Raw genomic sequence first — 13,697 nt, forward strand, 5'->3', positions numbered from 1 at the left:
TAATCGAGCATTTACTTTCAATTTTTTTTTTATTACTTATCACTCTTGGAATTTAAAAATTTACAAGTAGGCCTAAATGACAAGCGAACATAAAATTTATGGTCAAAGGGGAACAGCCGTGAAAAATGTTCATTCACTCGCTATCAATTAAATTTTGATTATCTTATCCTTACAAAAAAAAATTCTTAAAGAACAGTAACCTAGATTTTTCTTTCTGATGAATAAAATTAGTAATAAATTTTTTTTTTCTTAATAAATTTTTTTCTCCATTATCAAAAGAGTTAAGACATGTTTCCCCCAAAAATGACGTCATAGGCCTACTTGTCAATGCTTCATTTCCGTAAGGGGACGCAACCAATGTATGTTTGTTTCAACTAATATTAAATGAGTAGTTTCTCTTTGTCAAGAAAAAGAAATATTAATCTTAGCGATGTGTTAGGTATGTTGATGATGTATTAGTCATTAAAAAAAAATATTTAATACCATTTTTTTAGTAAAGCCTAGTCAGTATTGGATTGATTGATCAGCTTCCATAATACTATGAAACTTACTCTAAAAATGTTTGATAAGGGTTAAGTCTTCCCACAACAGTAGAGTAATATATTCATTTATATCTTGACCTTGAGTAGATATCCCTAGTCACTTAAAAGTTGAAGTTAAAAGGTTATAGATCTAGCTTTTTTTTTCATCATTCAAGCTAGAGTAATATAAAATATAAAGTATTATTATTGTTTTTTTTTAACTCTTAATTATACAAACCCAGTTTCCCTCTTTTACTATTAAAAATAACCTCAACTAGTGATAAGAACTCCTATTTTCCTGCACATTCTTATCCCAATAATGATAAACCATGTCATCCAGTAAATAAACCTGAAATGGTATAACAAAACATGACGATCTTCATCAAGTTGGATGCATACAATCTGATGAAAGTAGTTTCAACACTAAAGATGAATTTCAATTGATTTATTTCTACAAAAATTTTAGATGAGATTTTTGGAGCTATTACAATACATTATTTCAACCATTGTAAAAGTATTTATTAGCAACATCTCAATAATATTTGTCAATGATGTAATTTAATGAGAGTAAAAACATCTGCGCAAACAACAAATTGACAACTACCAATCTGAAATGGATCCTATTTAAAATGGAAATTTGAACTTTGAAATCATTATGAAATGTTTTAAAATGGAAGTAACTTATTACATTTTCCCATTGAAGTTTTTTTTTTTCAAATAATGAGTTAAAATAAAAACAAATAATCATGTTTGATTCATTCTTTATAATGTAGAAATGACAGCTAAGTTAAATAATAAAAATAATTGTCAATATTTAGTTGTTGCTGCAAGAAAGGGACATGAAGGCCTATTAAAAAGAGAATATTTTCATGTTTTGCTCAGGGTATAGTTTCATCCGTTTAAACCATCTAGTCTTAGATACAATTAAAAGCCATAATTAAATAAATTTATTCAACATTTCAGCAATTTTAGTATTTTTAGAGTTGATGTACTTTGCCCTGATAATTCTAGAAAATTTAAATAGTTTAATGTACATTTAAAGCATATTAGAAGTAACAAATCAATTACTGTAGGCACACTTTAATCTTAAACATGAATGCCAAAAAGTGTGGATGAAATTTGATTACTAAACAAATGTAAAACAACTACTTTTAACAAAAAATTAAATAGTATTAAAGGAGTAAGGTAAATAATAAAACATGCATTTGATTATTCTTTAAAATTTTGTAAAAAATTTGTGATTTTTAGCAAGAAAAATCATGATTAATTAATGGCGTACAGTAACTTAGTAAACTGTAATATATGTATTACAAACAAGTAAAGAAGTATTTTGGACGGAAGAGTCTGCCTTTAATCTGCAACGATTATATTTATCAAATGAGATACACGGAGTACAAAGATTTCAACTGTACAACACATGTGCCAAGTTTACATGTTCAGAAAAATTATGTTCATATATGCAAAAGTTTCTGAAAAATATGTACATCTGTGCAAATTGGAATCTGTAGTTAATTTTTAACTGTAGTATAACATGTTCCCAATACAGAATAACATGTTTCCAATACAGTATATGCATGCAAATGGGGCTTAAATTTATAATAGGTTATAACAATTGCTTAAAAAAAAAGATAAAAATTAAAATTTTTAATACATTTTAGACATCTAGTTCTAAAAATGGACCTAGGGTGAACTAATTCTTTTAACCAGAGAAAGAAAGAGTATAGTCAGGAATTTTTAAGAATATTGTATTTTCTACAGAATAAAAAAAATAAATCCTGTAAATTTTAAGCGGTGATAGTTGTACATTTTATTTCATGCTAACTACACATATCTATAAATACCAAACATGTTGCAGTACTTTTAACAAACATAAATAAATTTACTGTGCTATCTACATACATTCAGCATTTAACCCTCTAACCACCCACAATTTAAAAATATTTTCCCACCAAGTTCAACTTGTAGGAATTGATTCACAAAGGACCTGCTAATTGGTGCAACACATTTCAGTCTACTCAAGTGTCAGCTTGTCTCACCATAACTAAACATTTCAACATTAAAACAAGGAGAAAAAGTTTATTCTATCACTGCAACTGTTATCAGCTGAAAAGTCCTGTTTCTAAAGAGGTGAGTTATTTATAGAAACAAACACTTTTATGTTAGCTACTGATGACAAGCTTTTTATAACCAAATGTTAAATTTCACAATTTTTTTCTTTCTTCTGGGCACCAGAGGGTTAAATGTATCACTACTATTTATTTATGTACATGGTTCCTCAGGATCACAGTTAGTTTGTTTTCTTTTCATTTAAACATTCCACCAGTTTATTCTCTGTCATGGTCAGCCTCTGTTCCAAAAGTGAGACAGTCTGAAAACAAGACAAGGTTCATATTTTAGTATTCACACAAAGGGTTCACATTTTTCTTAGTTCAAGTTTCACACACAGTGTTCACATTTTTCTTAGTTCAAGTTTCACACACAAACTTCAAGTATTTGAGTAAATTAAAGAAAAGTCAGATCTCTGGATTTGTCTTAAAATAAGAATAGAAATAATTTGAAAATCATGCACAACACAAATATTGTAATAATGTTTATTAGTCATTGTGTAAAAAAATTATCATATAAATCCAACAAAAATGAATATTTAAAAAAATATAAATAGTTAAGTATTAAATAAAAACAAAATGGCCTATAGACTCCACCCTAGCCTCAACACTATGACCTTTGCTTCAAACACATTTATAACAAATGTATAAACATTTATAGAGAAGTTGGTGGTAAGAGAGGGGCTCACAACTAATTTACGTGAGTATGGCTATCAAGGTGGCCAGCTTGTGAGAATATGAAACGGTCCAGTTACAAGAATTTCATGAGAAAAAAGACCTGAGTGAGAATTTCCAGCTGGCTAGCTATGTGAATACATTAGACTTACCTGAGTGAGAATATTAAGTCAGCTAACTATATGAATACATTAGACTTACCTGAGTGAGAATATTAAGTCAGCTAACTATATGAATACATTTAAATTACCTATGTGAGAATATCAAGCTGGCTAGCTATTTGAATACATTAGACTTACCTGGCTAGCTATGTGAATACATTAAACTTACCTGTGTGAGAATATCAAGCTGGCTAGCTACGTGCTGCATGAATACATTAAACTTACCTGTGTGAGAATATCGAGCTGGCTAGCTACATGAATACATTAAACTTACCTGTGTGAGAATATCAAGCTGGCTAGCTACGTGCTGCATGAATACATTAAACTTACCTGTGTGAGAATATCAAGCTGGCTAGCTACGTGCTGCATGAATACATTAAACTTACCTGTGTGAGAATATCAAGTTGACTAGCTACGTGCTGCATGAATACATTAAACTTACCTGTGTGAGAATATCAAGCTGGCTAGCTACGTGCTGCATGAATACATTAAACTTACCTGTGTGAGAATATCAAGCTGGCTAGCTACGTGCTGCATGAATACATTAAACTTACCTGTGTGAGAATATCAAGTTGACTAGCTACGTGCTGCATGAATACATTAAACTTACCTGTGTGAGAATATCAAGCTGGCTAGCTACGTGCTGCATGAATACATTAAACTTACCTGTGTGAGAATATCAAGCTGGCTAGCTACGTGCTGCATGAATACATTAAACTTACCTGAGTGAGAATATCAAGCTGGCTAGCTACGTGCTGCATGAATACATTAAACTTACCTGAGTGAGAATATCAAGTTGACTAGCTACGTGCTGCATGAATACATTAAACTTACCTGTGTGAGAATATCGAGCTGGCTAGCTACATGAATACATTAAACTTACCTGTGTGAGAATATCAAGCTGGCTAGCTACGTGCTGCATGAATACATTAAACTTACCTGTGTGAGAATATCAAGCTGGCTAGCTACGTGCTACATGAATACATTAAACTTACCTGTGTGAGAATATCCAGCTGGCTAGCTACATGTTGCATGAATACATTGAGCTGCTGTGGGAACTGAACATCCAAACTTTGTGTTACAGGGGCCTCACAATCTCCTTTAGAGCAGTTTTGATTTTTTGAAGCAATGTCTGAGTTTAGCTGTGTGAAGAATTATAAACAGATACTAAAAAAGTGAACTTTCAGGAGGTCTAATTTAAAACAATATTGCCATAAACAATTAGTATGCTTTCAAACAAAATAAGTTAACTAAGTAATCAAAGTTTAATATTAGAAGTCAAGAAACCATTACTTGAACTGGAGCCACATTTGTAATGCCCTGCGTCACGTCGTCCAATCTATGAAGCTGTTGCCGAGCATCAACCTGGAAAATTGTAATGTTATGTCCAGTTATGTAGCTGGTATTTCCATATCAAGTATTAGTTAAAGTATGTAGCTTAAACTGGTGTTTTCATACAAAGTATTAGTTTAAGTAAAAATGTCTGAAAGGACAGCTGACTTATAAAGCAGTTTAGGTAACTGTCAAAGTTTTAAAATAATTTTGTTTAAATATGATAAGAACAATTTTTAGTATTTCTAGGTTTTTAATACTTTTAAAAATGTGTTTAATTTTGAAAAGCCCTCTAATTCGCTGGAATATATTGCTTCCATTTTAAAATATTTAAAAAAAACTAGTTGAAATCAGTGCCAATAATGATAAAATAAATGATGCAATATTTAAGCTGATGCTGCAGTTAATTACCGAGTTCTGCTCGTATGATCTAGAAGGATAAAATAAAGTACGCAACATGCTGCAGTTAATTACCGTGTTCTCCTCGTATGATCTAGAAGGATAAAATAAATGACGCAACATGCAGCAGTTAATTACCGTGTTCTCCTCGTATGATCTAGAAGGAATCAGCTCCTGTCTGGGGGGGATGTCCTCCACCGTAGGTTTCTCAGTGGAGCGATCACGTCTGCGCTTGGCTTTAGAGTTGTCTTCTTGTAAGGTATCAAAGTTGGTCTTCCACACTAGAACCTAGGACAGATATTCAGTTTCACTCAACTTTAGTGCCGGGTGGCACATTATGAATTTAAAAACTAATACTACATGCAGTTTTAACATGAGGGAAATAAAAGTTATTTTGTTTAATATAATATCAATGAATAAAGATAACACACTAAGATTTGCAAAAAAAAAAAAATATATATATGTAAAAAAAGGGGAGCCTATATGTTAATCTAAATTCTGTTACTTCTTACAAAATTCCAATGCTCTGCAGCATCTATGACAAATAGAAAAAAAATATTTTAAAGAACTGACCTGCTCATCATGACCTCCAGAGGCAAAGTATTCCCCAGATTTAGAAAACATGGCTGCTGTGACAGGGCCCTAGGAGGAAAAAAACTGTAATGTAGCTGATCAGGTTAATTTGCTGAAATGTTGCCTATAATTGGATCAACAACTTAATTTAATAAAGTGTGAATTAATGACAGTAATTAAGGGCAGACCTGATGTCCATGTAGTGTGTAGAATATTCTCCCCTCAAGCAGGTCAAATATTTTCAGAGTGGCATCATCCGAGGCGGTTAGTAGGTAGTTCCCACTGGCATGGAAGGACAACTTGTTGACTGAACCAGAGTGGGCTGTAGGATACAAACATGACAGTTAACATGGAAGGACAACTTGTTGACTGAACCAGAGTGGGCCGTAGGATGGAAACATGACAGTTAACATGGGGATCAACTGGTTAACAGAGTGGGCCATAGTAAGACAGTTAAAATGGGGCAACAAATAGTTGACTGTAGGATAGGAATATGACAGTTAACATGGGGGGACAACTTGTTAACAGAGTGGGCCATAGGATGGAAACATAACAAGAATCAACATTTGACTTTATATTTTAAGGATGGTAACCAAAGGCCATGTAGAAAAAAATAAACAATACCTGTATGGTTTTGTAAAATTTTATTCATGCGTATGTCCCACACTTTCACACCCCCATCTGTGGCAGCTGAAGCTATACAAGTTCCACTGGGATGGAAGTCAACACAATTGACAAACCTGAAAAATAAATTGTTCACTAGTGATGATACAGCTACGCAGGCAAGAATTCAATATTTAATACTAAGTAATAATGGCGCTAACTATTAACATTAGTGGGGAAAAAAAAACATTTCAATCTGCTTTATTTTACGTTATATATTAAAAACTTTAGTCCTAATAACAGTAAGAAATAGAGATGTTTCCAGGACTGACCCTCCTGTTTCATGGAATGTGTGGATGGACTGTTTACTGTTGAGGTCCCACAGGAGAACTGTCTTGTCATCACTGCCAGACACTACCAGACGACCATCAGGAGAAAACCTGGGGAGTAAGTCATTACATGTCCATATATGGCAAACACTTCAACCAAAATGAGACTTCTTCAAACAGCAATAGGTGTCAATGTTCATACAATCCTTTCTTTATACTACTATTTTTAAAATGCGACAATTGTTTATATATATATACACACATACATACATATACATATATCTAATTTTAAATTAATATAAAACTGCGTTTAGGCTAACAAGACTAGATGAACAACATTTTAACTAAAATTGCAACAAAAATATAGGTATTATACAGATGGTCAAACAACAAAGTGACCAACAAAAATAAAAACTAACTTGGCTGTCCGCACCCAGTTGCTGTGTTGTGTGAGGGAGAACATAAACTTTTGTCTGTGTACTGTCCACAGCTGAATCAACAGAAACAAGCAGTTTAGATGGCAATGAAATGTAAGAATAGCGACTTTAAATTAATTTATAACAGTTTAGATGGCATTGAAATGTAAGAATAGCGACTTTCAATTAATTCCTAACAGTTTAGATGGCAATGAAATGTAAGAATAGCGACTTTCAATTAATTTCTAACAGTTTAGATGGCATTGATGTGTAAGAATAGCGACTTTAAAATTCATTTCTAACAGGTTAGGTGGCAATAATGTGTAAGTATGATGACTTAAACTTTATTTCTCAGTGACTTAATCGTGTATGTATAGCTATCAAGAAAGTATACATTTTCTGTAAGATAATATATTATGACTTCAACTCAACAGAAATATTAATGTAAATTAATAGTACTAGCATTATTAGCAAGCCAATAAAATGCAATCACTAGAATTGCCCACTACAATACTTCAATGGCCAGGTGTAAAGAAAAATCTTACCTTGACAGTTTTATCATCAGATGCTGTCACCATAGCCTGGCCATCTCCTGAGAAATCAACACTTCTGACTGTAGCAGTATGGGCACGGAAAACTGTTGATTCCCCTTTACTAGATGGGGAAAATAAAGATATTTTATACAAATATTCCACTTGTAGCCCATTAAAACACTCGTCATTTACTGTCATATTACTCAAATTTTAACTGACAACTTTTTAAATGCATATTTTCAACAAAAAATATACCAATGTACAATATTTTAGTTTATTTATCTATTTTTGGATACTATTTTATATAAAAAGGTACAAGTAGATAGTTTTAAAAAATTATTAATAGTAACAAACTCTTTTTTTAAAAGATTGTAATAAATACAGCCTGGAATAACCAAATATAAATTCTCTTTAAGGTGTTACTTTATTAACATTAGTACTAATTGAGAAAAACAGTTTTAAACAAACTGTTACAAAAACAACTCCATAAAAAAACAATAGCCCCACAGAAAAATGAACAAAGAAGGTTGACAGAAACTTACACACTTGGAATCCATAAACGGACAGTTTTATCTCTGGATGCTGAAGCGACTAGATTTCCAGATGGAGAAAATTTGACGCAGTTAACAGCATCCTGATAAGAAACATATTAGGTCACCATCAAATGTATTTATGAAAGTTCAAGTATAAAATTAAAAATTCACAAAAAAAAAAAAAAAAAGAAAAGTTACAAATACAATGACCAAATGTCACTGAAGTAAAGCAGCAACTCTATTCCAATAGAACATAAATACTGTGAGAGGCAAGACATCTAAAACATAAATACTGTGAGAGGCAGGACATATTACAGACTATGTTACAGACATCCCTAACAGAAAACAATCTAGATGCAATACTGTATTGTCCTGCTTGTGTATTACAGTTGCAACCTACCTTATGTCCAACAAATCTGTATGCTCTCATCTTGGCTTTAAAGTTCCACACCATTAAATTATTATCTAAGGAACTAGAAGCTGTAGAACAGAAAAAAAAATTACATGCTGTTTCAATAATACATTTTTACATATTACTTTTATAGAATATAGCTTGAAGATCTGCTAGAAACAAAAAATATATTAAAAACAAATTGATTCATATTTTTCTTCATTTAATTGTGATGTATAGCTAAACCAAGAGAACATAATACAGGTTAGAACAATTTTGACTAGTAGTGTCATCTACTTATAGTATAGCTACAGGCTTTGTTCTGAGTTAGTATAGATTCTGTTTGCACTCCCTGCTGTACAGATGTATTGTAACCTTTCAGTCACCGAACTTATCAGTGTCATATTGGGATTAACTCCCTGCTGTAACTTTTCAGTCACTCAACTTACCTAACTGTGTCATATTGGGATTAAAATCCACAGATGTAACAACATCGCGATGGCCCCGAAAATGACGTTCTAGGGATGGATCCTCCTGTCATGCACAAAACAACGTTTAAGCATTATAAAAATGTCACATTTAAGTTACATCATTATGATAAACTCCATTCAGAGACTAGCTGATAGTAGAAAAATATGATACATTAGACCATAATCTCCTGAAAACATAGGCTAAACTGACACAGCCAATTCTGCTCATTCTAAGGAGTACTTAGGCAGAGAATGAGATGAGGCAGTTGATAACTTAAATAACTTATCAGTTATCTCTCGGGATAAGTGTAGCCCTCAACTCACAATACCCTGGCAGTCATTTCTCAGAATATTTGCTACCATTTTCAGTCATCTCGCTGTCAGGATAAGTGAAGCTTATAACAGTTTTCAGTCATTTCTCTCATGATAATATTATTGACTATTAGTAAAGTGTAATGGATTTATTTGATTCAATATAAAACAAATCCTTAATCCTATCAAATCACATGACTCTCTTCTCTCTCTAGTATGCTAAATTGAAGATGAAACTTCAGAAAAGATGTTGAACAATATGTGTGCAGGGTTTATTAAAAGAAATATAGGCGTTTTTCATGTGCAGCAAGGTCTAAATTTTAATATATTTTTGCATTATATTAACTCTATATTTAGAGAACCTAGATCTAGTATTGAAGTAGCTTGAATTTTGTATCACACTGAGTAGTTTTTGTGTAAAAAATATATTTTAATGGTTTTGTTCTTTGAGTACAGTAATCTTGCTGCACTTTTCATTTTGTGCACCAGTAAAATATAGGTCTATGCCAATGTTTTTAATTTGAAAATAATCCTAATTTATTTTCCTTCTTAAAAAGAGTTTGGTGAATGAGAATATTTAGCTGGTGAGGTTTGTCACCTTCAAAAAGGTTAAGAACCACTGATATGAATCTACAATATGTAGGCCTAACTTTAACTAAGTGTAAATTAAATATGCTTCTTTACTAAGTAACTGTTAATATGCTTCTATATTATATAGTAACCTATAGTCTCATCATAGTGTTGTGTGTCCTTTACACTCTACTCAGTCTATAAAAAGACTTACAGAGTACAGAGATCTAAATCTAGAAAACTAACAATTGATAGATTAGTTCATTTCTATCATTTATTGATCATTAGTTACAGGTACTATCAGCTAGATCTGGATCTACTCTCCTGCAGAACTTCTGGATAAAATTTAAATAGGATTAGGCCTGGTAATCTATCGCTTTAGGTACGTGAAATCGGCTGCAGCTAGTAATGTACGTAAAAGTTTTAGTTAGCTCATTGTCAAGGCTTTAATAGAAGTTAATTTGTGAAATATTTGTGTCAAATATTATAGATAACTGAATAATAAACCAAAATCAATGGCTAAATATATCAATATAGGCCAGAAATTAACTTTAAACAGCAGTGTTTGCAAGCAAGATTTGCTATATAAACATCAGCTATTTGTAAAATGGAGTGGCTTCCCCTGAATCTTCCGCTATAAGTTTAACAAAATAAAACTTAAACAAGATGGCTGCTTTAGTAAACATCGCTCGTCTTCATTTATTACTGAAAAGTTTTAATTCAATTGTTAAAAAACAGGTACACATAAATGAAACAAGTACAAGGAAACATTTTTGTATTTTTCAAAACATAAATCCTCCTCAAAATGTGAAATAATTATTAAAATTTAAGGAGTCACCTGTTTTTCACGGGTGGTGGGAAATTTCGAGACGCGAAAAGCGAAATGGCGAGACGGGAAAATGCGAGACATACCTGCGGAATCAAGGGTAAATCAAATTTTTTTGTTTTAAAATAAACTAGCATGTAGCCATATCCTTTAACACGAGTGTTGTATGTTGTTATTTTTTATCTAGATTTTATTATATGTAAATATATAGATACTAAGAAGATAGATAGATCTATATCTAGATCTATTAAAAAATCCTAACATCGTTGCTGTGCTACTGTCATCGCCCGCTCTCGTTAGCGCGAGAAAAATCCTGTCTCAGTCGACATTAATTTTTAAAAATCTAACCCGTATAAAAGTATAAACAATTCTAAAAAGTGTAATTTATTTTTTATTAAGTAATTTTAATTACAAACAAAATCTTCTGAAACAGTCCTAGCACTAATCAAACACACCTCGTCACACCATCTTTCACACATAGTACATCCAACCCAGTTCATTAGACTCCCATTTATACTGTGCTAACACAGAACACGAATATGAACAGAATGAAAAAAAAAATGTGCATTTGTAGATAATCTGAAAAAAGTCCGCTATCGACAAAATTACCATTTAATAGCTAAAAGGGGTCATTCATATATGACGATTATTACCCCCCCCCCCCCTCCATCACACATTTTCACAAAAATCCAGACCCCCCCCCCCCACTAAAATGACGTCACACCTCAGTCTACAACCCCCTTAAAATTGCAGTTGATTTTTTTTTAAAAACATTGATATTTTCCCAAAATCTTGTCTAATTTCTGTCAAAATAGAGTATTTTAATCAATTCCTATTACAATTTATTAAAACAGTTTTCTAAAACGCGAAATAACGTCTAAAATTCTTTTTCTAACACTGCTTTTTTATAGTGTGACGTCACAACATCTACCCCCCCCCCCCCCCACATCACACATTTCTATGCAACAATACAAAATAAGTTTGCGGCGGCACGGCGATCTTCAAAGACGGTAAATCAGGCGGCCACGGCGTTCCACACAAAAGAAAGAAGTTGATCTATCGTCAGCGGTATTTCCGGCGGTTTCGAACAAGGTGGTATTCTAAGTCGACACAAAAGATGGGGGGAGTTCACAAATCATCAGTATGTCTAGCGACGGAAGTTTTAACAATGTAAACAAAATGTCTTTGAAGTCTGGACCCAATACCACTGAACATCGGATGCGATAAATTTTTCGCAGAAATCTTCGCATTTCAACACCACCCAGCATAAATATCGGGTTGTGGTAAAATGCGAGACAAAAAGTCACATGACCGACCGTTTCGCGCCCTTCTTGCATTTTCCCGCCTAGCCACTTCGCTTTTCGCGTCTCGCAATTTCCCCACACCCGTTTTTCACATTACTAGTCGCAGGCAATTTTACGTACCTAAAACGATAGATTACCTTAGGCCTGATTACTGATTAGATCATTAGGCTGAGGCATCTATTCCAGCGTAAGTCTAACTAAAACTTTAAAAGTCTCTACTCTTAACTCCAGACTAGCTAGAGGCTAGAGGTTACTTAGTTGGAAGACTTAGACATCTCCAGGCACTCTATAAAGAAGACTAAAGTATTAAAGTGACTTTAGAAGTAGGGTGTCCTCATTGATCTAAATCTAGCAGCCTAGCATGACAAATTTATTTTTGAGTCTTTTAATTTTTTATCCCAAATCATGTGAGTTAGAGAGATTCATGATCATTGGACATTGATCATTCGATTCGAAAGTTATAACTTTACTTACTAACTCTAGACTATTATAACTTAATTACTTAATACTAATACTACCATGTAGATCTACTCTGATTCTAGTAGATTAGTAGACTTGACTCTTGAGTATAGTCACAGTGTGCTAGACTAGGCCAGGCGTAATCTAGGCTAGACTAGACACTTCTTTTTCTTAGTTGCTAGGCCAGGCCGATTAAAATAAAAAATCACAACATTATTCCCAATGAAAAGGATCAACCGTGGAAATCCCTTCTAAGCTTAACTTACTAGCGTGGTCATTTTCGAAGATTAGATCTGGTTCCTACAGGGATGGATAATTTATAAGAAACAAGATAATATTTAAAGCTGAATCTGGATCTTCTGATCTTTATTTGTCAGGTCTGGTCATGTTTTGAATTACTATTTAACTGTTTATCGTTTACTATGTACTTTTGGACTACTGCTACTCAGTTTAATATTTATGTAAAAGGAGCTACTTTTTTATGCTTCACAATTCACACAAAGATTAAATAAACCGGGAGTGATCTCCCCTAAACTTTCTCGAATATTCTTATATAAAACAACAGGGGATGGTAACTGGGGATATAGTTATGATTTTTAATCCATTTTAAATACTTAAACTTTTAAAAATAGAATAGAATCTCATAAAAAAAACATTGCGCACCAAGCAAACGCCGAATAAAAACGCGTATAATAGTGCGCAATATTATTAGTACTTTAAAAATTTACATTAGTTTTTTGAGAAATCGGAAGTAGCGTAAATTACTACTTCCAGTCAACGGAAATTACTCAAAATTTAACAGAAGGTAGAGAATTAGATCTTTTACTTACATGTGAAATTTCATTTATCTATCTGAAATAGTACTCAAGTTATAGGCTTTTGAAAAATTCAAAGTAGGAAAAGTACCACTTCCGGTTATCGGAAATCGCTCAAAAGTTGATACGGATCTACGATTTTGATAAAATACTTATATATGAAATTTCATCAACCTAGCTGTAACGGTACTCAAGTTATCGTGTTTACACACGGACAGACAGACAGACAGACAGACAGACACACACACACACAGACATACGGACAAGATTGCAAAATTATGTTTTTCCGTATCAGTGAGGTGTAAAACGTCGAGATTTGTAAAAATCTCGATTTTTTTTTTTTTGCACGATTACAATACTTTCTCTATAC

General features: G+C 32.7%; 1 protein-coding gene across 2 annotated transcripts; it reads right to left on the bottom strand.

Moving 5' to 3' along the window:
* Positions 1 to 965: 965 nt before the first annotated feature.
* On the bottom strand, positions 966 to 12,929 carry LOC131958464 (POC1 centriolar protein homolog A). 2 transcript variants are annotated; one of them, XM_059323526.1, is made up of 15 exons: positions 12,779 to 12,929; positions 9,021 to 9,105; positions 8,581 to 8,660; positions 8,190 to 8,281; positions 7,660 to 7,768; positions 7,118 to 7,188; positions 6,702 to 6,809; positions 6,391 to 6,506; positions 5,955 to 6,088; positions 5,767 to 5,835; positions 5,332 to 5,481; positions 4,756 to 4,827; positions 4,507 to 4,604; positions 3,632 to 3,680; positions 966 to 2,889 (listed from the first exon to the last, which is right to left on the bottom strand). In XM_059323526.1, the coding sequence occupies exons 1-15, from the start codon at positions 12,788 to 12,790 to the stop codon at positions 2,809 to 2,811; spliced, it is 1,326 nt and encodes a 441-aa protein (XP_059179509.1). In that variant the 5' UTR covers positions 12,791 to 12,929; the 3' UTR covers positions 966 to 2,808. The 2 variants fall into 2 exon arrangements, with proteins under 2 accessions (XP_059179509.1, XP_059179508.1); XM_059323525.1 differs by lacking the exon at positions 3,632 to 3,680 and having other exon boundaries at positions 4,458 to 4,604; positions 12,779 to 12,928.
* Positions 12,930 to 13,697: the final 768 nt, after the last annotated feature.

Source organism: Physella acuta, unplaced genomic scaffold (assembly GCF_028476545.2).
Source record: "Physella acuta isolate Inbredline_101_S28 unplaced genomic scaffold, ASM2847654v3 ptg001328l, whole genome shotgun sequence".
Taxonomy (NCBI): Eukaryota; Metazoa; Mollusca; class Gastropoda; family Physidae; genus Physella; species Physella acuta.